We start from the raw sequence: 23,173 nt of genomic DNA, 5'->3' as shown, positions 1-23,173 counted from the left end.
CGTAACCACACTTTATGCAAAAGATTTCGTAAATCCATGGTTTGATAAAAAGTTTAAGTTTAAAAACATAATTTTCTCAAAACTCAAAAGGCTTACTAATACAATTTGAAATCTTGGGGCTTAACTTTAACTTATCAAACTAACAGTGTAGGACAAAATAAATAGCTTTTACAGGATCAAGAGGTTTAATTCGAAGAATTAAGCGAATTAATTGGTAAGTATAAAATATACAAAAGTTTTGTTCCGCTTCTTTTTAGCCTAATTAAAATCGCAATTTTAGCTTAAGCTAAAACTACGATTTAAACCAGTACAGAATCTTATAAAGGTCGTGATTAGTAATTTCAATCTACGGCCAGCTTTTTTAACAGAGAAAATATCCGTTTTGTAAAAAGTTAAAATTAAACTAAGAATTTAACCAGTCATTATTACGAATTTGAGTCGATGACGTATTTAATGCAAAAATGTGTATGTATGTATGTATGTATGTATGTATGTATGTATGTATGTATGTATGTATGTATGTATGTATGTATGTATGTATGTATGTATGTATGTATGTATGTATGTATGTATGTATGTATGTATGTATGTATGTATGTATGTATGTATGTATGTATGTATGTATGTATGTATGTGTATCTCTTTTTATGTAAGGCTCATTGAACTAGATCAATAAACCAAAGATTTTTTTTTTTATGCTTCGAAGGAGTTATTGTTAAATGGTTTATATACATATGTGCATTCAGTTGCTTTTAATCTGCAATATAATGTAAAAATATGAAGTATACCAAAGAAATAGTTTCGTGATGTAAGTTCGTGGGTCAGTTTTACATATTACTAAAAGACAAACTGTTTTTAATCTTTTCATAATTGCAAATCCGATTTTTATTTAGTAATAGCAAATATATGGCTTCCCAGAAGAATGTAAGGGAAAATGAAATGAAAAATCTTCGACCATTCTTAAAAGGAAACAAATTTCATCACGGAACGTTATCGAATATATATAAGATAAAAATCAAAGATGCTGATGCTGCTGCAAAGGTCTTTAAAACTCGTCAAAATCCCCAAAAAATTGAGAGGGTGGCAACAAAATTTTTTGATCTTGATCATGAGAATATTGTCAAACTTCTCAAATTTTGCACCGAACCTTCTGCTTTGATATTTGAATACTGCTCATTAGATGCTGATGGAAATAATGTTCATAACTTAAAGGAGTTGCTGGTACATTTTAATGAAAAAAAAACTTTTGACTTTGAACAAAGAGTTAATTATGTGCACCAGTGTTCAAAAGGCTTAAATTATTTGCATCGTCAAGGAATTGTTCACAGAGACTTTAAGCCAAATAACATTTTGGTCAACGGAAAATTAACAAATATTCAACTGAAGATTACCGATTTTGATGAAATGGTTGCAATCAAAGAAAGCATTTGCTCTACAACTTTAAATAATCCCCTAACAGGTATGACACTATGTTATGCTGCTCCTGAAATCATCAAAATGACGGCTAGAAAACCATCATTTGAAACAGATGTCTATGCATGGTCTATAACGACATATGAAATTATGAGCAACAAGAGCCAACCCTGGGAAGGTGTTATTAGTTTCATGAACGATTCTTTACTAATTGAAGCTTTGAGAGAAGAAAAAAGGCCAAATATGGATGATATTGTAAACCTATACATTAAGGCAACAAAAGAGCATCCTATTTTCAAACTTATTTCTCTCGGCTGGGATGAAAACCCAGATAAAAGACCCATTTCCAAAGAAATAATATTCTATTTTACTAATTTCAAACTTTAAGTTCTTAGTAAGTAACTGTTAATGAAAAACACATTTAATATTGCAGATTTGCGACAAGATAGCAAGAATCGTTGAACAACCAGGATCGGTATGAATTTTATTTTGTAAATTAAAAAAAAAACATTAGGATAAATTACTAATTTTTTTATTTGAAGAGTTCTTTAAGACTTTGTTAAGCTTTATAATGATTTATTGTAACCGTTTTAAATGGCTTAAAGTTCATACGCTTTTATTACAAACGCTGTAATAAATATAATCTTATTTTGTGTCCATCATGTCATCATTTATTTACATTAACCATTTTCGGTATGTTTTTTTGGACAAGGTCATTTCTAAACAAAAAAGCATTTTATATTACAAAAGCATAGACTGTGGAGTTTTGAAGCTCATTTCTAAAGATGGAAAATTTCATTAATGATTCAAGATATATTTATGATCGCACAGTTAAGAAAAGCTGAAAAAAGATATCTCACCAAACAATTCTCAAAATAAAGTTTTGTTGGTATTTTTTGATTATTGAATTTTTTTGTGAACCATCAGATGAGTCTTTGATCTGGACTTATATAAAAAAATTTTTGAACATAAATTGGTGGTATTCCAACACCAATGTCAGTTTTTCAATATACTGATTTAGCAGTAATTACTAAAAACTAGCAAAAAGCAACCCGTAATACGGGTTATGGTCGGTATATTACTTAATTTTATAGTGGCTGTTTTCTACTATTTAAAGTTGCTAAACCTTAACTAATACCCAATTAGAAAAACGCCTTCAAATTGAAAAAATTAAACCATTTGTAAAATTAAAATAAAAAGTATGCTGAGGTAAAATAATTTACCAATTATTTAACATTGAGTAATTTACAACGGACATAGGTCATATCAGTGTAAGGCAGAAACATTTTCTTCGACATTGCTAAGTTCAAAACAATACGTTTTTAGTTACTGACACAAAATAATAACACTTCGCCATGCTTTAAATTCACGAAAAAGTAAAGCTAAATTCTTGTAATATTTTTTATCACATGAACTTTAATTAATAAGATTAATATAAAGCAAACGTAACTTATACATGAGTTATTAATTTTTTGGTATCCCCTTGATACATATTTCTTTAAAAAAGGAAATTGTCTTTAAAACATTGAGTACAACTAAATAAATTTATCAAAAATAACTGATCATTTGACCATTACTATATAAGGCACTAATCTGATCATTTTAATATATGCCCTCTTTGTTTCAATAGTTTTTAGTAAAGGACCTCCCTTCCCCGTTTTATCCTTAATGGGGGTCAGGAGAATAGATTTATTTTTATTAAGAGTAATCAAGTTTTTGATGGAGACCTTTTACCAGAATAATAAAATGTAAAACAATGATTTACATGTATAAGAATTTTTTCTTTTTAATATATATAAAAATTTAACATATATAAGAATTTTCTCTTTCCTCAAATGTGTTGCAAATGCAAACTGAGCTAATTAATTAGTTAACCACCTTATAAAATTTAAGTAACTCGATATTTGACAAATGCGCAAAACGAAAATATTCACCCCCCGTTTAAAAAGATCCCCTAAGTTACGTACAACAAATTATTAGGCACAAAATAGAGAAAATTTTAAAAAAAATTGAACTAATTTCATATATTTATATCATTTTAACTGACAAAAATTTACAATAAAAGGTAATTAGGTTTTTTTTCTTATAAATCGTATAAATGCGTCAATCGTAAATCTTTAAGAAAAAAAAAACACCACATAAAAACTGAAAACTGATTTACCTATTTATAGTAACCTATTTTGACATGGCAGTTAATAAAAACATTTATCGAAAATGTATCTATGAAATCTGTTTCGAAGTGCAAAAGGATTAACAATACTAATATAATAAAATTAAAAAAAAAAAAAAAAAAAAAAAAAAAAAAATCAAATTAAGATTTAAACTGCATTTTTAGCATAATGTTGTCTTGGCTTTTAGTAAATAAATAAAAGCAGTAAGTTCCAATAATGAAACTACCTATTATTCATTTTTAACAATAGACACCAACGTAAAGGTAAGCCAAGCAGTCTATCAACACAAAACATCACAACAATAACACATAACAATAGAATATTTACATCCTTGATCCTAAAATCTGAAAATAACAAACCAAATTAAAACATGAAAGGCAAAATTAGAAAACCAATTTAAAGTTAACTATATATTTATCTTTTTACTAAACACATAACTACATAAAAGTATATTTGTTTTTATGTTCAATATTAGTTTTTCAATTACTTTAAATTTAGAACATTAAGACACCCTAGATTTAAAGATCAAGGTTGCGTACTCTTCCATACACATTACGCTAAACATTAACAACATTATTGTGTTTGCAGAATAATTAAAAAAGGCTAGACAACACAACCTAGCTCTAAAGCAGTAACACTGCCTGACACAAAATGCTGCCAAGTCACACCTCTGCAAAAATACACTGCTTGGCTGGCAAGGTTATCAATCTTGCTCAATATAATGCCAACTCACACCACTTTGAAAACATGGAAACAACATATTTTAAACATATATACAGCTATAAACAAATATGGTTTCATATAACACATATAAACATATTATAACACATATAAAAATATTAAATGACAGGTATATTTATCAAAAAATATGAAAAAAAATAATTAAAATAATAAAAAAAAAATAAGATTATTTGTGTAACACTTTTCACCTACCATACCTTGAATGAGATGTTTATCAATTTTGAAAAACAAACTATTAAATGCCCTAGTTCTTGAACATGCAAAATAGTTGACCATGAGAGAAACACAGTTTTTTGAGATATACCCCAACTCTATCAAATGTTTGACCTTGACTTTTATTAATTGCCATTGAATAAGCCAATCTGACAGGAAGCTGACGACGTTTCAGAACAAAAGGTAAATTAGAATCTGATGGAGCCAACTGAATTCGAGGAACAAAAACCCATTTACCACCAGAAACACCTGTCAAAACCTCTGCATCAATATAATTATTTTGAAGAGCACAAACTTTCACTCGATTACCATAGCATAACCCAACTTTGAGATCTAAATTTCTAAGAAGCATAATTACACAACGAATTTTCAATTTTAAACAATGAGGTGGCATACCTGAAGGAGTTAAGCTGTTCAAAAACACAACAGGAAAATTATTTCTTTCATTAAGGTCATCAGTATCAATTTGATCAGCACGTAAATAAGTTTTGATATCACCCGGCAGACATTCAAGCACTTCTTCATTGATTGATAACGAATCAACATTAGTTGGTGTTAAAATCATGCGTTTACAATAATATTTTGATCAGCATCTCCAAAAATCTTTTCAACAATCATTTCATTTTCTCTAATAATGCACTGGTTTGGTATTTCAATGCATCCTTTAAAAGGATCCTCCTCTTTGACAGGTATCGTTCCATTCCCAAGTTTTAGAAGCCATTGGGAAAACTTACCTTCCTCATCTTGTACTCTCGTACTTTCAGTTAATGCAAACTTCTGCACCCATTGCCAATGCAAAGAACATTTTACACACAACTCTACTATTTCAGCTGGTTGTGTTTATACACAATTCTACTATTTCAGTTGTTGAACATTTTCATCACAATTTTCTAGATTTAAGCCAATAAACTCATCAATAACAGGCAGATTGTAATCAGCCAGCATTTTACCACTTTGATTAATAATCTTTTCAATTTGATGAAGAGTAGCTTGTTCAGCTATTAGAAGTGGAATTGAGCGGTGAATGAAATCTTCCATCATAAAAGCTTTGCATGTTTTCCAGAGATGTAAAGGATTGTCAGATTCAAAAAAGGTGAAAATAATTGAAAACAACTGTCTAATTTGCTTTGGCATACGTGTTAAAACCGCCTCAGAAAGAGTATTCTGCCATTCAGTGTCATCTTACAACAAACCTTTCAAAACACATACATCACGAAACGTTTCAAGGACAATACCATTAACAGTACGCACATCCTCCCAAGATGTTGCTTCTTTTGCTTGCAAAAGTAACAGTTTAAGAAAAAACAATTCTCCAGTTGGATTAACTTTATCCATTCTTACTATCACCTTATTACCACCCCTTTGTCTAACCTTCCATTTACAATGTTTATCATCAAATACAAAGTGATAAGGAATGCCTACATAAGAATAGCAATGTGCTCTTTAATTTTCAGTATTTAACTTAAACCATGCCGTTAGGTGCATATCATGTTGAGCTGCACGATCTCAAGCCATTTGTTCTGCTCCTTCTCTAAAATACAATAATTGATTTTCAGGTAGATGTTTACCAAGTCACAGCACTTTGAAAACACGGAAACAACATAATATAAACATATGTACCAACTATAAACACAATAAATGTGTTTAAATATGTATATAAGGTTAAATATATACCTTATATACATATTTAAACACATTTTAAAAACAATTATAAAACACATATTAACACATACATAAACAATAAAAACACTTTACATTATTATAAAAACACATTGATAAAACAACTATAAAGCATTTAATACCACATACACATACATATCAAAAAAGCATATATGCAAACAATAAACGTGTGCAAACAAAAATTTTAAAAACGCCAGAAAATTTAAAAAGATTCAACATATATACTTACAAACACTACTCTTTACCTTCTTTTTTTTCTTCATAAGAACTGTAATCCTCATAACAAAATTTAACCTTTACATACAATAACATGTGACATGCCATGTCAGTATTGGCACAAAAGTTTAATTTACTTTTCTAAATTTTCTAAAAAAGAACAAAAATAGTTAATAGCATCACAGAAATTTCAATGTAGTAATAACCATTTTATGGAAATAGCATTAGTATAACTTTAAATAACATCCATACCCCTATTTTCCTTCTAAAAAATAAGATAATAGAAACAAAAGTGCAAAAAGAAAAACTAAAACAAACAAAATATAAACGATTTAAAAAATTAAAATCCTTTCTACTTTAAATCCTTTCTATTTTATCTAATAAAAATTTAAATCCTTTCTACTTTATCTAATCAAAATTTAAATCCTTTCTACTTTATCTAATTAAAATTTAAATCCTTTCTACTTTACCTAATAAAAATGTATACATTACTATTTTATATACTTACTTCAATTATAAGATGATCTTAGCGATGACTATTTATCTTAATATGATTCTTTATGTAATATATCTAAACTAATAATTAAATTCCAAATCTAAACTATTAATTAAATTCCAAATCTAAGCTAATAACTAAATTCCAAAAGGAAACATGTTTCAACTCGCTTAAGAGAACTTTCTCCAATGGCCGCATGCATTCGTAAAACGCGCTCTTTCAAAGCCTAGGAACTAATGATGAAACGACGTTGAACATTAAACGTTTCTGTACTAATTATATTTGGATGACAAAAAAAAATATTATATTCAATTTAACATCAGCAACTGCCCGGAAAAATTTTCCTATGTAATAACGTAAACTTTAATTCAAATAAACTTTTATACAGTCCGAGTAGAAAAACCTTTGCCTGAAAAACTTCACCTGAGAAAAAAGTCGGGCATATGATCTTACGTACATACGTACATGCACTTAATATTTAAGAAACTTTTTTCAGCATTTCATTAAAGTCCAATCAAAGCTTCAGTGATATAAAAACAAATCGGATTTGGAGAAAAACCAACATTGGTTTTGGTGGTTGTTTACAGAAATTTTTACTTAGTAAAAATATAATTAACTTCAAAAGTATTTTTAGCAGATATGAATTTAATGTCAATTTTGAAAAACGAGTTTGCACTAACTTTGTTTACTTTTGCAATTAGCGGGAAAATTTTTACAATTTTTTAAATTGTTTTTATTCATGAATATTCCATCAGTAAAGTTTTCTTAACAAAATTGGTTTGAAGAGAATGGAATTTATCTAGATCTTGAACAATGCCGTCAAAAGTAATCCAAGAAAATTACTGGATAATACATCTCTTTTTGGAATTAAGTTTATAGCAAGTAAATTTACCAATTACTTTAACAAACTTAGGCAACTTTATTCAGGTAAATTACAGAAGTAAATATTTTTTTGTAAAATTTATTCAAATGGAAATTACCTGGACTTTATTCAAATGGAAATTAACTGAATCCCAAAAATTACCTGGGTAACTTACTTACATAAATGAAACACCCTGGTAATGCAAAGCTTTATAGAAATGTGCATTAGTTTTATCATAAAATAAATCTAATGCTTAAAATAATTCCATTACTCATAATTTACAGTGTGCACGCGGTATTTCTCAGGAAACTCAGCATGTTCACAAAAATTCTCACTCAACCGTTTTTGTAATTTTCTTGATGTATAATATTGTGCTTAGTCTTGCTGCAACATGTATTGTTGTCTAGTAGCAACCTTCTGTATCCAGGGTTATATATGTTCCTTTAAGGCCTTTTGAATTCTTGTTTTTACTCACTCTCAAACTCTCTGAGATGGCTCTAAAGACCGGGATAATAGCTGGAAACATTGTTTGCATGACCTTGGATGCATCTTTGGGTATATAGTAAGCCAACGGCTTTTCTGGTTAATTTTTTTAGTCCTGGCAGAAACTAGTTCATCAGAAAAAAAACAAAAAGGGTACTTCAACTAGTTCAGCAGTTTAACAGAGTTCTTTGGTTAGCAGCTGCCGCTTATATTGTGCTTTTATCTTAAATCCTCCGCCACACTGGTCCTAATCATCGGCTCAGTCCTTCCCAAGTCACAAGCAATACACCTTATTAACTTACCAGGGTCAATGTCCTATTTTCTTGGACTTTTACCGCGAACCAAGAGTTCTGGCACTATAAGACCGTTGTTTATAAGTTGATCTCTCAGCAACTTTGAGGCCCTTCAAACATTTTTCTCAACCTCCAAAACCCAAATTTTGTCCGCTTTAAAAAATTTAATATTTTTAATTAGTTTTCTCCTAAGAGGAAAGCTTAGCATTTACTTAGATCTCAATCATTTTAAATGACTTGCTCTAGATGTGAAAAGAAGGCTAAGCAAGTACTAATAAAATTTTCCCTTGACATTATGTTCCAAACTCTTTCAATGGACGACTTGAGAGACCTGAGACTTTAATGATTTAACTTAAATGTCTTGCTCTCCACAACTTCTCCGAGTTATTGAGCCAGCTATTGTCTTTTGAAAACTGTTGGGTCTTTTGGTCCCATGGCTTCAAGCTCCTTTCAATTGGAACACATAATTTCCATCGGGAAAGGTGTTCTTGAGCTATGCACCAAATCCTTTTTTAAAAAGGCTGATATACATGAGTATCAGAGTTTTCATCACCCGGCAGTAAAAAATTTACCCGGGAAATGGTTGGTTGAATTTCTTCTTCTCGATATTGCAGCAAAAAAGTTATATTAATAACGCTCAGGAGGGGGGGGGGGGGGGTTGAAGTTAATTATTTTAGAACCAAAAAAAGCAAAACAAACAAACAAACAAAAAACCAAAAGAAAACGTTTGATAACTCTTATTATGAAGCTATTTTTTTAATCAGTTTTTTGTAGAACGTATCAAAATCAAAGCACCACAAAAGAACAAAAAAAATAAAACCAAAGTGTCATAAAAGAACAATAAATAACCATTTAATTGTTTAATAACTTATTTAATTTTTAAAAAATCCCAGGTACATGTCAGCTTTGATAAAATTTTCAGCACTTTATGTCAATTTTAGTAAAGTAATTTAGTGATTATCAAAAATGTCTCGTAGAAAGACTCAAACCGAGGTAGAAAGAAGCCGTGTTTAAGCCCTACATGAAGAAACCTCAATAGAATTAAAGAGCCAATCAGAAACTTATAGAAAAGTCCCTCGGAATGTAGCTAATAATTAGAACCTATAGGCTCGTGAAAAACCTATAGGTTCTAATTATGAGAATAAGATGAAAGTTGTTCAATTTGAATATTTGACGAGAATGCGATTTTCAAAATTGGTTTTTTGTTTAGATTTAAGGACGCTTGATAAGGCTCAATGTAATTTTGAAATATAAAGAAAAGTCCTTAAAAATTTAGTCATTTCTTCAATGGGTGGTAAATACAAAGTAACTCTTAGAAAGATCTAGAATCAAAGGAATGAATGTTAAAGCTTAGTTTAATAAGAGTTTCTTTCTTTATTAATTCAGCACAAATCTAAAACTTAGTCCGCCTCTAAAAGTAGAATAAAGTTTTCCTAAAACTATAACTGGAAGTGCAAATATGGAGACTTATTGCTGATAATTTTCATCCTCTATTTTAATTTTAAGGGAAAGTTTTTAAAAAACAATATCAGTTTTACAGCAAAAATCCAATACTTAAGATGTAATCTTGTGCTATGGCTTTTAGAGACCTGTTCATTGCTTTCAGATTTGATGTAATAGATGCAATCATACACTGCGCAGATTTGTTATTATCATTCTGAACTTTGGAACTGCATACAGCTTTCCTCTCTGCTGAATTGCTTGCAATATGATAGATTTATCTTCAGCTTTTTAAAAGTGATTTGAAAAAGGATAGCAACATTTTATAACATTTTTCTTAAATGCAAAAAGGAAAAACCTTTTTGCCATTCAACATATTTAGATTCTTCTTATTCGTTGATCATATATATTAGGGTATAAAGTTTGTGAATCGTTTTGTCACAAATATTTACTCTAACAATGAGCAAAAACTGTTTTCTAATGAAACTCAACAAAACGACAAAAATGATTTTACATGCAGACATACAAGCAGGCTAAAGCCAACTTTGGAATATATATATATATATATATATATATATATATATATATATATATATATATATATATATATATATATATATATATATATATATATATATATATATATATATATATATATATTTAAGTATAGCTGTAATATGTATCTTTAAATAAATATTTTAAATTTAAAAAATTAAGTCTAAATTTCATTTCAGGAAGTTTTTAAAGAAGGGGTTTTTGTAAATAAATAGTGTTCACTATATATTTACTGTGAGGCTTTTTTTCATCCTAAAAGACAATAGTCTTATGTGCTTACATAGTTATGTGTCATTTACTATGCCACCTTAAACGAGTGTCTAATTTTAGCTAGATTGCATAAACCATTAGTTTTAGCATCTAGTCTTAGCAAAATTCCATAATACAATTTTTCTCACTCACAAGTAATAAATTAAAACTAAATTATATTTTGATTTTAGAAAAGATTTTAATATGATCTCCTTTTTCTTTCACTGCTTCAGAGGGAGAGTTTTGGAAAATAATAAATGAATCTTTATACGGCACGTCTAACCATTTTTTTAAACTTTATGATTTTGCTGTTGGTGGGCTTATATTATCTTGCACCTGCAAACAAATGAGTTTTGAAATTTCTAGTTCTATGGATTGCTGAGTTTTACCTTATGCTTCTGTATTAGAAACAATTTACCTTTGCATTTGTATGTTTTCTTAACAATTTTTGATCTGAAACAGGATTTTACACATCCAATATTAAATGTAATGCCAATCAAAGTTAACGAACAATTTTTGAACACATCTTAATTGCATTTGTAAAAACACAAACGTTAAGCTAAAACAAAAAAGCTGATTATTGGAGTTTCATAGTAAAGAGAATTGATATGCATAGGTGTGACAGCAACTTAAATATACTTAACAATCGTCCACACTAAAACTCTGCTACTAGGATGTCACCTTGTTTGGCTTTAACATGAGTTAAAAATGATAAGTCAGGCAGTCTAGCGAATGTTTAATTTTAAACTTTTAATCTTTAGGTGCCTACTTTCACCAATTACAATAACAAAAATATTGGCTCTTGGAAACGCCGACAACAATCTGAAGGCTTGGTTTGTTCGTTTTTTTTTCTTTGTACTTTTATGAAATTACAAAATATTAAAAGTGAAGTATCCACTAGTGAAAACTATGAAACAAAAAAGTGCAAGCATTAAGTTTTCTAAACTTAGCAATGTTAGAAATAATTAACGTTAAGTTTTGAAAATTTAAAACCCCAAAAATACTGAAGATGATAAAAGTTGACTCAACGTAGAATGTATATTCTACGCTTTATGAGCTTGGTTTTTTGTTTTCTTTTGTCATTTAGCATATCAACTATATGTAGTTTATTAAAAACTAATATAGCTTTATAAAACTTCTCGCAGGATGATAAATGAAAAAGTGAAAACTAAATTAACCAGCCTTTAATAAAGTATTAAATTCAAAATTTTGAGCAAATTCTCTGAAAAAGAAAGTCGTAGCTTTGGTCAAGAATGTCATTTTTTTTTTTGCACATCTGTGTTTAACAAGACTTAGGTTTAACAAAATGAAAAAGGATTATGCGGTGCAGTAGCTAAAGAAAATATGAAATCTGAGAAACATGCATTTCCACTGGAAGAATCAGATAAAGTACAAACGCGCTGTCAGGTATATTGAAGAGGAGCTCGTGCATCACATTCATGTACGCTTAGCTTGTATGATATCCCCGTCCTCTAGTTTGAATGCTGTGGCATTTTCTCAAAGTGACCCAAAGATTCAAAAATAAACCTTTTGAGACAGTTTTTTACTATCAACATTGCACCATGTGGATTGTTGTGAACTGGAATGAGACTAAAGCCGATTCAAAGGTTTTATCAGAACCAACTCATAGGAAAAAATGAGCTTCAGGATTTTACAGTAAATGAGAGCCAGATTTGTTTCATTTTTATTGTAGTTTTTAGGCACCTAGTCAGCAACAGCACCATGGGTTTGGCACTTCACACGGTTGTTGCCATATGCTTGTCTTGTCCGGTTTTCTTTTTGAGGTGGAGTTTGTACATTAACATCGGATAAGCTTCCTCTGTACTTAGACTGAGTTTGAGGGAGCCTCAATCACCATTAATGTCTTACTTATTGATATGTGCACTGGAAATCTGTCTATTCATCAAGGTTTCACTTTGGAACAATATCAAGTACTTACAGCGCACAACTTCTTGCTTCATATCTTGACTTTCGTCATTGGAGAGTTCCACGTTAGTAATCGCCAAGCAGTCTTGTTAGCAGCGCTTCGATTAATTGTGGCAAGTAAGTTTTTGACATTGTATTAAACAGCAATTCATGATCCTGGTCTTGATGATTCTGGTTGTAATGACACTAACCATTAAAAAACATTACATCATTTATAAAGAAGTGGGAAATATGAGATTTAACTGGAGTCAGTGGAAGAAGGCGTCCTACTTAGCTTTGAATTAGTCAGATAGTCATATTGGAGATACCTCCTAAGCATTAACAACTGCTAAAGCGTATATTTAAAACGTTTTTGGCCGTTGTGTGTTTGTGCGTACTTTCCCTAAAAGTACTTTTGGTGAAGGTATGTGGAAGTCCACTTTCTATCACTGAGACAGTCTGAGCACTTTTTTCTGCTTCTGAAAATTTGGAGGGCTTGCGGACTCAAGTGAATGTATATCAAAGGGTATTATGTTTGACCCCTTATTTTAGGCCTCGTACAGTGAAGGAAAGCTTACCACTTTACAATTGTCAGTTTTACAAAGCAGGATCAGCAGCTTTTCACATATTTCATGTTCAACTCTAAGATCTTCATATTTTCTCTGAAAAAGTCTGTATGTTCAAGATGATACTTTTCCATACAAAGTATACAGATAGTATTCCTGGATTACAGGTGTGTTTTCAAAGAATTTGGCATACTGACCTAAGTTAAACACTGGTGACAGCACTCAAAAGCTTACAAAAAGTAAACTGCTTAAAGCCATTCCCATTCTCGGAAAATACTCTTAAGTTGTGTAAAGATGAATGCTAAACAAGAGATAACATACATTTTCCCAAAAGGTATACTTCTAAAGAAAAGAATATAGAATTAGCAACCTTGGGGGCATACTTTTTCATAGAAGATAGAAAAGTACTTGATGAGTGTATGCAATTATAGTTTTTAAAATATCAGTAAATATAGTAATTTAGGACATGTTTTTTTGAAAGGAATGGCACTAAGTTTTTCCTTTTAGTGATTTAAATAAGAATAATGAAAGCAGTTTGTCATAAAGGTCATTTTGGTATACAGGAAACTGCTAATAAAAAATGAATTTGAAAGCTAAAATTTTGTTAGGTTCTTAGGAAATATACATTTTGAAATAAAACTTACGAAGTTATTGTAATCAAATTACAACACATTTGTTAAAGTCTTTATTATTTTAGAACTTTAAGTGTAATAGTAACGTTAAAAGTTTTAATCTTTCTTCTGCCCTAAAACTAATAAATAATTTTACTATCAGATTATCTAACCACTATACAAACCTGTCGCAAACAATTAAATCTCAGTTTGTACTTCTCATTACAATAAAAAACAATGTCTAACAAAAGTAAAAATCATGAGAGTTGCTGCAAAACTGTGTTTTTTGTGTTTAAAAAATGTGAACGGGAACTTGCAACATCAATAATTGAAAAGGTGAACAAACTTGTAAAAAATGACTTGTATTTCAAAAATGATAATTTTTGGCAACTGTTTTTCCGAAAGTTTGATTATAATGACAAATGTTTGATTGTCAGCATATTTCAACTAACACTCCATCCAGAGAGTCACACACTCAAAAATCTATGAATTATGAGTAGTAGAAGTGGCAGCAAACTGAAAAAAGATGTAAAGTGTCTTACAATTATTGGTCGAGATCTGAGTTAATTCCGTACAGGTTGGACAAAATATCAAAATTTTCAAGCATTGACATCAAATGATTCAGTTGGAGCAGAACAGATCGCATCATCAGTTGTTACCATTAAACAAGGATCACCTCATGGCACCATCAGATTCAATCAAGCAACTGGATACAAACTATTTACAGTAATTTCACGTAGCATATGTCTATTTTTCATTGAAAAGTCTTGAAGCTTAAATGACAAAAGTTAGATTTCATAATCAGATTATTGCAAGAACTAATTTAAAAACAATTGTTTCAGTAATTAAAATAACTATTTGATTTGCTTTGAACCAAAAGTATGCTATGCGTCTGCCAACACTCTTAAAACATGATTAATCATAAACATTTGGAAGTCTGTAGAAGAATCAAAACACTTTTATTGCAGATCCATTAAAAATAAGCTACGCCATGGAATTCAGGCATGAGGTTGAAGCGTTTGTGCTTATTGCTGAATGCATCAAACTTGTTCTGGATTTTATGCGACTAAATTAGCTTTATCTTCTTTTTTTATCACCTGTTCAAGAACTTGCTGCAGTGGCGGCCTGAGACATGAGACTAGCCTGCAAAGCTGACCACCTTAATGCAAATTTTAATGGCGGTCAATTTCCAGGAAAGATGTGCAGGAAGCTATTACAGAATGTTAAAGTCCTTTTTTTGATTAATTGTAGCATGCATGTTTTCAACATTTTATTAAAGAGTCTTTTGTGATCCTGGTTTTTTCGTATATACATGTCAACAATGACTCTAATCATTAAAAAAACTCATTTATAAAGAAGTGGGTAGTATGAGAAATAACTGGGACCAGTGCAAAAGGCCGTCCTCTTTTGCTTTCAGCCAGTCTAAGAGAGACCTCCTGAGCATTAATAACTGCTAAATTTGTTCTAATATCTATCTGTTATAGCAAACTTGATGAGTTTGCTATCACAGATGGGTAACAGAACAAATAAAAGCGTAAACAAGTATATCGCCTCTCAGCTTGTAGTTTTTTCGCAATAAACAGATCAATAAATCGCAACAATCTTCTCTCATAACAAAAACCTGTCTTCAAATATTTTCTCATTTCACTTATACCGTATACTTTTCCTAAAATATTCTTCAAATACCATCATAAACAACCGCAAACACATATTAACAATTCTTTGGTTTTCACAGATAAAAAGCCATTAAAATTATTAAATCCATAACGTCATTAAATGTTCTAGCACTTTTCTCAATGGAATTCCACAGTTTATTTACTTCCTGGGATGTAACGTTAAACAACCATGATAAACGATCTAAAAATAGAAAATTGCCAAAAATGAATACCAATGAAGACACATTGAAGACTTTGATATTATGTCCTAAATCAGAAATATTTTTTTAGCAAACTTATATGTAAAATGGTTGATTATAAACTTAAAAAGTTTTCCCTCAAACATAAGTACCATATAGCATTCTCACCATTTTGTAGATACCAAAGGTTATTCTAAAAAGCATTCATTAGTCATATAATTTCGAACTGGAATTTAAAGTTTGGAAAAAGACTGTCCTAATCCTAATTTTTATGAAGATCATATATAAAACCTGGTCGGAATGAGAAAAATGTCAGTTAACTCATTAATGAAAAACTAGGCAGAGGAATCACAAAGGTTCAAGGAAAAAAGTGCTTGATTAGAACTGTATTAAAAAGGGAGAAATCTTTAGCTGTTTTAAAACCGGCATAATAGCTAGATGGTCAAGTTTTCAAGTGAAAGCTTGAAAAACATTTAGATATATATTGGAATATCTTCAAATAACATGGAGAAATTTAATCGTATGTTCCATCAAATATAGGCAAAAAAAGCTTTTCCTATATGTCACAGATAACAAGTATCAAAAAAATCTTAGTCATTAAATAGTTTATACCACCTTGCAGACGATATATATGATGCACAGGTTAAATATAAAGAAAAAAAAAATTGTTTGTCGGCCAGATCAACAAGAAATTTTAGACGCCGTGATAGCAGTTTAATAAGCTAATAGAAAAATAGACAAGGTATAATTTTGTTATTCCAAGTTTTATTTTTACTTTTTAATAAATTTCGTAGTTCTCAATTAAACTTTTCAGAAGCTAAACTTTATTGAAGATTTTTTTTATCATTTATAAATAGTTGAGGAAAACTCTACCACCATAATTAGCTAAAAGTAGATACAAATCAAAGCTATCTAAAAGTTAGTGCAACAGTTTTACAGGAGAGTTATCACCTAGAGCTAGATAGTGGATTGACCAAAGGTGGAACTGAAGTGATCAAAAATACGGGACAACCTTCAAAATTAAAAAACAGTTCTTATTACCTGAACGTGGTACAGCAAGCAAAAAAGGAATGATAACAAGAGTTCATAGATAGATAATACGTTATTAAGTAAATCAAAGAAAAGAATCTTGTTATAAAACACGAAACAACCAATTAGCATTTGAAGTTCAGACGGGATTCATTTTGTTTTCGTCGCAGTCTTTAAACTAAATTTGATAGTAAATTGTCAGCAGACAGTCAATTCAACTCTCCATACTTCTGAGTTAAAGTACGTTTACTCCGAAGATTAAAAATACAAGAGGAAAAAAATACAAGACAAAAATATGTGACATAAAAAACATTAACTTAGATATTTAATATAAATTCAGTTAAAGTGCAAGCTTGCAAATCTGAGAAATATCTTAATCTGAGAAAGTGCTAAGACAGGTAAACTAAACGATGTATTTCTTAAAAGCATCTTTTGTAACCTTATTTATGGCTTTCACTTCAGTGATAAACGTGCTTTATATATACATATAATTTTTATGGTTTTCAGTTACTCGGAAGATTAAAACTAGAAATGGCTCGAAATAGATGAGCACAGTGAATCTTCCACTTTTAAACTGTAACAGAAGATATGTTGGTTTGAGCTAAATGCCTTCTTCCAGAAATTCATTCAGTTCAAGGATTTGCTAATCATGTCATTAACTGCTTCAACACGCAGATAAATTTCTTGAATCTGACATGCTCACTAAAATTATCCCACTATTGGTGCTGCTTTTAGTCTCATTGTTAAATGCAATTGATAATGTTCTCAAAGTTTGGTTTGGGACTTGAAAAGTTTCTGAAAACTAGTCTCAAAGCCGAAAACTTTTGAAGAAAATTTGAGGGTACAGATCTATTTTAGACTCTTTAAAAAGCACGTCATTCTTGAACAGATAGAACAATATCTTCATAAACTTAAACCACAATATGGACTAGGACGTGGATCTAAATATGCTGAAGAATCAAGCATAGAGAATTTCTTAGGTGTTGATTGCAGCATGAAGTTAAACTACACACCATTGCGCTTCGTAGAGAGAGCATTTAAGGAAAACTATTGTTGAATTTAGGTCCAGGCATTATCAACAATTTAGCTTTCTATTTCTTTTTGCTTTATTTGTTTATTTATTAACCGTAGGTTTTGTTTTAGTTATTATGTATCTAAAAAAAGATTTTTTTTTTAAGTAATGTTTTATATGCATTCCATCTAATGCGCTAACCATAAGTCGCACTTCCACTGCATTTAAAGTATGCAGAAATGTATGACACTATAGCACATTTGAAGTTTAAATTTATTTATACAAGTCTGGCTGAGAACTGAAGGAATTACTTACTGACAACAGCTTTTGAACTTTGAAAAAGTTGTCGTATTATTCCTATAACTTTTCACTAAACTAAAGACATTTTTTAAAGATAAATTGCCGAAAGGAATTTTAATTGAAATCTCGGACAAGTAGATATTTTTTGTTATTTAAACGTATTTCTAATATCTACATAAAGTTTTTAAAAGATCCATAAACAGTTATTGCTGAGATTTTTATATATTAAAAAATAGAGGTGAAATCGTTGGGATTCCTTTTTTTTCTTATTTTTTTCAGTGAGTTGTTTGTTTAATTTATTTCAAGTAACGAAGTTACATTATTTAAAGATATTTTGTAAACGTTTGCATAACCATATTTAAAACAACTTATTAGCATTGTGTTTACTTCAATGCTTTTACATTTTAGATGAGCGATGGTGGAACTCGAAATACAGGTAACTTGGTAATTCACGTTTCTTCCCAGTATCATTTGATGCAAATGATTAGATTTTAATCTGACAATAGCTTAAACCTTGTAACTAAAGGGTTTTTGATAAGAATTTGAAATTTCATACATCAAGGTAATGGTAACCTAATCAAAAAAGTTTACACTATTTTCTCAAAAATTTCTAAAGACCTTTTCAATATATATTTTGACTCAAACTTAAGCAAAAGTAAGTTCCTGAACATATGTTATTTGAGCACAGTAAACTAAAATATGACTAGAAAAGTATTAAATTTTTATTCAACCCATATCAATTACTTTGAAAGACAAAGTTTAATTGAACAAAGCCGTAGGACTTCGTTTTCAGGTAAAAAAGGGTATTCTTAAATGTTTTTTATTTGAGCAAACATAGCTTTTAAAGTAAAGCTTTTAAAACAGCCTTTTAAAGTATGGCCTAAATATGTAGTTTTAAAGTATGACCGGAGTATTTAGTTTTTTAAAGCATGGCCGAAATGTGTAGTTTTAAGGAATTTAATGTTATATTAAAGCACTTTGTAGTTTTAAGGCATTGAATATTGTATCAAAGGGTCAATTAATTAATAACTTCCCAGTTAGCAATAGTACATGTGTCATATATCGGACCCATGTGGGCTGTTTTATGGGCCCTATGTAGGAATCCTATATTAGACCCATAAAAGTTTGTCCGCGGTTTATCAACGGGTTCTATATGGGCTAGTCCATATAGTTAGCCCATATTGGACCCAACAAACTCCTATTTTCTTTTATTTACTTTGACCCAAACATAATTTTTTATGGTTAGCCCATATTGGACCCAATAAACTCCCATTTTCTTTTATTAACTTTGGCCTATATGGAACATTCGATGGTTGGCCCATATTGGACCCAATAAACTCCTTTTTTTTTGGGACCTATATGAAACTTTAGTTTGTCAATCCATATGGATACCAATATATATTGGTACCAATAAACTACCATGTTAAATATTTAACTTGATCTATAGGTCAAGTTTAATATTTAACATTTAATATATATATTTAACATTAATATATATATATATATATATATATATATATATATATATATATATATATATATATATATATATATATATATATATATTAGATAAAAACAATAAACAATATGCTAAGTATAATATATATTTCCTATTAATGTAAATATTATATTATACAAAAAAAAGTATAAATAAATTAGAGCTTGTTAGACTGTTTTCTTGCTTCGCCACGCTTAGCTCTATTACCATCTCGATCGCGAGCACCAATAAGCCATTTTGCAAGGGACATTTCGAAATCTTTCATCATGCATGTCGACGTCAGGTTGTTAAGCTTTAAGGCTCCTATAAAAAATAATGCCTTTCAAATAGTTAAAGAATCTTAAATACACAATATTCTTATCGTCTTTGAAAATCTGAACCATAAGGGTTTTACTAAACATATCAATAGAGTGCACAATTTTTAAAACTAACCAAACAAAATTTACATATGTTCAATTGTATTTAATATCTGGCAAAATAGCAGAGAAATATTACCAAAATTCATTTAAAACTATGAATACTCACTATAAATCACTTGAAATAGCTCAGTACCCTTTAACAATTTTTTTGACTGCCCTCGCTGACAATTAAATTGCAGAGCTAAGTTATTGTTAAACAACTGCTGCATCATACGGCGAACAGCTTCGTCGACTTTTCTCCCTCCGATACCGGCTAGAAAGTTAACCTGCAAAACATTTAATCTAACACATTAAGATAATCTAAAAAATGTTATCTTAAACAATATAAAAATTAAAAATTTATTATATAATAGCAAAAATGCATATACAGTTTGTATGAATGATACATGATATTTATTAAACACCAGAATACTGGTATTGCAATCTTTAAATACGATAGACTAAAAATATTATGCTAAAATTAACAAAGCTTTAAGTTCATTATAAAATAGGAAAGAAATATAGATAAGTAGTTGCTTCTACTCATCTATATTGCTTTCCTATTTTATATTGAACTGTACATTAAACTAATATGTCCTAGGTCATAAGTATTAACTTACAACTATGTTTGCAATCTTTTAGCTTCATTTCAATTGCATCAAAAGCTTCCATGGTGTCCATCGGAAATATTATCCCGTCTGGTAAACGTGAAGCCTGGACCTTTACATTCCCTTGACTAAGCATAGCATTTAGCATGTTGGTGTGGATAGTCTGGGTTTACTGAATATCCACACACACTTTCAGCAACTGTACCACCAACCCATGCATTGTTTGATCTTGGTAAAGTGTAAATAATTACTTACATTATCACATATATAGTCATTTAATCTGAAAAAAACCAAGTAATCAACAATCAATAATCACTTACTAGATGTATTACTGCAAGATAATGCACTCCCATTGTTTTGTACTGTTACAACATCTAAAATAGTGTTAACTGTACTATAATGCCATAAATCATAAATAATAAAAATCAAGTTACTAACAACTGATTCAGCTTGAGATCAAATACATTAAAAAATATGCAAGGTAGGCATCCTTATGAGTTTTTTAAATTATGTAACTCACCAATATTTGAAACTGGTGATGTCGTTGTTACCGTCTTTGACATGCAACCTGTTGTTGTGTTTGATAAACGAGTACACTGGGTTGATCTCATCAATGCTGTTATGTCAAGAGATGAAAATGGTGTTTCATAAGATATTGGCATAATCGGTAAAGTTGTTATCAATGTTGGTGAACTTGATGCCGTAACAGAAAATGGCACAGAAAATAAAGGGGGAAGAATTTGAGTTGTGGCACTAAGTTGAGTTTTCCCAGCCAATTTTTTTTTCTTAAGAGGGAAATAATCAATGTCATTTTCAAATTCCATTTCAGATTCAAAATCTGATGAAATTTTTCTAGTTGCAATTCTAAACAATAAATGTAATTATCACTAAATGTTTTCTAAAATAGTTTGAAAACATTTGAAATTATTCAATTAAAAATTATAAAACTAAGCACTAACACACTCAACACTAGTACAATTATTGAGCAGACATTACTTCTATTATTACCTTTTCTGCCTAATAGGTACATCTTTTTCTTCAGCCTCCTGTTCTGTAAAATTTAAATCAGAAGTATCTTCTGCATATTTTAACTTTTCTCTTGCTCTTGTGTAAGTTGCTAAATAAGTTAAAACAATGATTAAGACATATAAAATATTTATTGGCCTGGTAATGACATTAACTGATCTAATATTAGGGATTCAAAATAATTCAAAAAATGACCAACTTATATAAACAACATAGGCAATAATCACAAAACAATAACAATGTCCCATACCAGCTTTTCCCAAGACACAAATTTTGAATTCATCCCATTGAGCATCAGGTGCCACTCTATCTTTCGCCATCTTTTGCGCTTTTGTTGATAACTTTTTTGGTGGCCACAAACAAAATTCTTCTTGGTCAGAAACAAACCAATTTGTAGAAATAATTTCTTCTTGATTTGTCTCACAAAATTCTATTACAGCATAAGCCATAACTAAGTTTTTTAAAGTAAAATATTTGAACTAAACACAAAATTGTTTATAGATAAGTATATACTAATAAAGTTACTTTTTAAACTAAAAGTATTGTTAAATTTAGACAAATTTAGATTATACATTGAACCATTAGTATAAAAAAATAGAATGTGAAACCACTAGGCAATAATTTTGCTGTTTTTAAAATTGGTTTAAGTGTTCATTTGATTTACTCAAATTGATGTGGTTGAATAAATATTCAACCTTAATGTTTTAATACCAAAATTTGACACAAAAGCTATAAAACTAAATTTTAAAACTTCAGTATTTTTTTATCATTTATGTTAATTTGATTTTAAATACACCACCAAAGGAAAGATAATAACTTTTTTTTCAAAATTACATTTATGTACAAAAAAAATTAAATTGTATAATACATAGGCAAAAAAATACAAATCTATTAACAACATATTCAAAACATTTATTAACTGCATTAAAGAGTCAAAGTTCCAATCAAATTTTTGCATTACTTATTTCTGATGCAATAATGGCATAGCTAAATAGCTGCTATTATCTAAAGGCATGATGACAAACTTTTTTTCAAGATCTAATATATTAGCATACCTTAAAAGACCTGAAATTTTTTTTACAACAACTATTTCCAATAGAGAAGACTCAAGTGGATAATCAAAAAAGGAACTGCATTCTTCAACAGAATTGTAAACAACAAGAATTTCATTATTATTTGATAGAATTATATTTTTGACAAAAGATAAAATCCCATGAGTTTTAAAACAACTGTCGCCTAAAGAAATTGAACCAAAATACTTTTTTCCTTTGTAGTTTTTATATTGTTGATAATATCCTGGAGGCAAATTTGGAGGCATTATACCTGTTGAATGTTTTCTTTGTAAAAGTTTAGCAGCTTCTTGTTCAACAGACATTGACTTTCTATTTTGAAGTGTAACAAATGCCTTCTCTTCGCATCGATTAATAATTTGAGCAATTGGATTATGTGGTTTATGAATAAGTTTTTTAATAATACCCAATTTATTTTCGAAAGGAAAAGCTGAAACATTATCTAGTGCTCCATATATTCTGCAGTCTTGAACCAAGTGAATT

At 29.7% G+C, this 23,173-nt stretch overlaps 3 protein-coding genes and 2 pseudogenes across 5 annotated transcripts in view; 2 read left to right on the top strand and 3 right to left on the bottom strand.

The window, feature by feature from the left end:
- The first annotated feature begins 470 nt into the window (after positions 1-470).
- Positions 471-2,023, top strand: LOC149893298 (uncharacterized). The gene has a single exon (XM_090099909.1). It carries the CDS (start codon positions 907-909, stop codon positions 1,798-1,800), a length of 894 nt encoding a protein of 297 aa, XP_089956035.1. The 5' UTR covers positions 471-906; the 3' UTR covers positions 1,801-2,023.
- LOC149893295 (uncharacterized) overlaps positions 1,837-23,173 on the top strand; it is a 42,562-nt gene continuing 21,225 nt past the window's right edge. Inside the window, exons 1-3 of the mRNA XM_090099898.1 lie at positions 1,837-1,888; positions 11,574-11,645; positions 18,499-18,526. Coding sequence (XP_089956024.1) covers positions 18,499-18,526 — 28 coding nt within the window. The 5' untranslated portion in view covers positions 1,837-1,888; positions 11,574-11,645. The remainder of the gene's footprint in view (positions 1,889-11,573; positions 11,646-18,498; positions 18,527-23,173) is intronic.
- On the bottom strand, positions 3,253-6,715 carry LOC149893297 (ATP-dependent DNA helicase PIF1-like). 2 transcript variants are annotated; one of them, XM_090076978.1, is made up of 2 exons: positions 6,448-6,715; positions 3,253-6,069 (listed from the first exon to the last, which is right to left on the bottom strand). In XM_090076978.1, exon 2 carries the CDS (start codon positions 5,101-5,103, stop codon positions 4,570-4,572), a length of 534 nt encoding a protein of 177 aa, XP_089933104.1. In that variant the 5' UTR covers positions 5,104-6,069; positions 6,448-6,715; the 3' UTR covers positions 3,253-4,569. The 2 variants fall into 2 exon arrangements, with proteins under 2 accessions (XP_089933104.1, XP_089933105.1); XM_090076979.1 differs by having other exon boundaries at positions 6,464-6,715.
- Positions 19,686-22,221, bottom strand: LOC149893296 (uncharacterized; annotated as a pseudogene). The gene is made up of 7 exons (XR_016448851.1): positions 21,871-22,221; positions 21,603-21,711; positions 21,115-21,458; positions 20,915-20,968; positions 20,575-20,822; positions 20,114-20,273; positions 19,686-19,891 (listed from the first exon to the last, which is right to left on the bottom strand). The product of XR_016448851.1 is annotated as an uncharacterized LOC149893296 (transcript).
- LOC145198242 (uncharacterized) overlaps positions 22,512-23,173 on the bottom strand; it is a 2,147-nt pseudogene continuing 1,485 nt past the window's right edge.

This window comes from Hydra viridissima, unplaced genomic scaffold, assembly GCF_058129835.1.
Source record: "Hydra viridissima isolate aposymbiotic clone 2 unplaced genomic scaffold, HvirCarnegie_v1 scaffold_1, whole genome shotgun sequence".
In the NCBI taxonomy this organism is placed as follows: Eukaryota; Metazoa; Cnidaria; class Hydrozoa; order Anthoathecata; family Hydridae; genus Hydra; species Hydra viridissima.
This window is presented reverse-complemented; position numbering and strand designations above follow the sequence as displayed.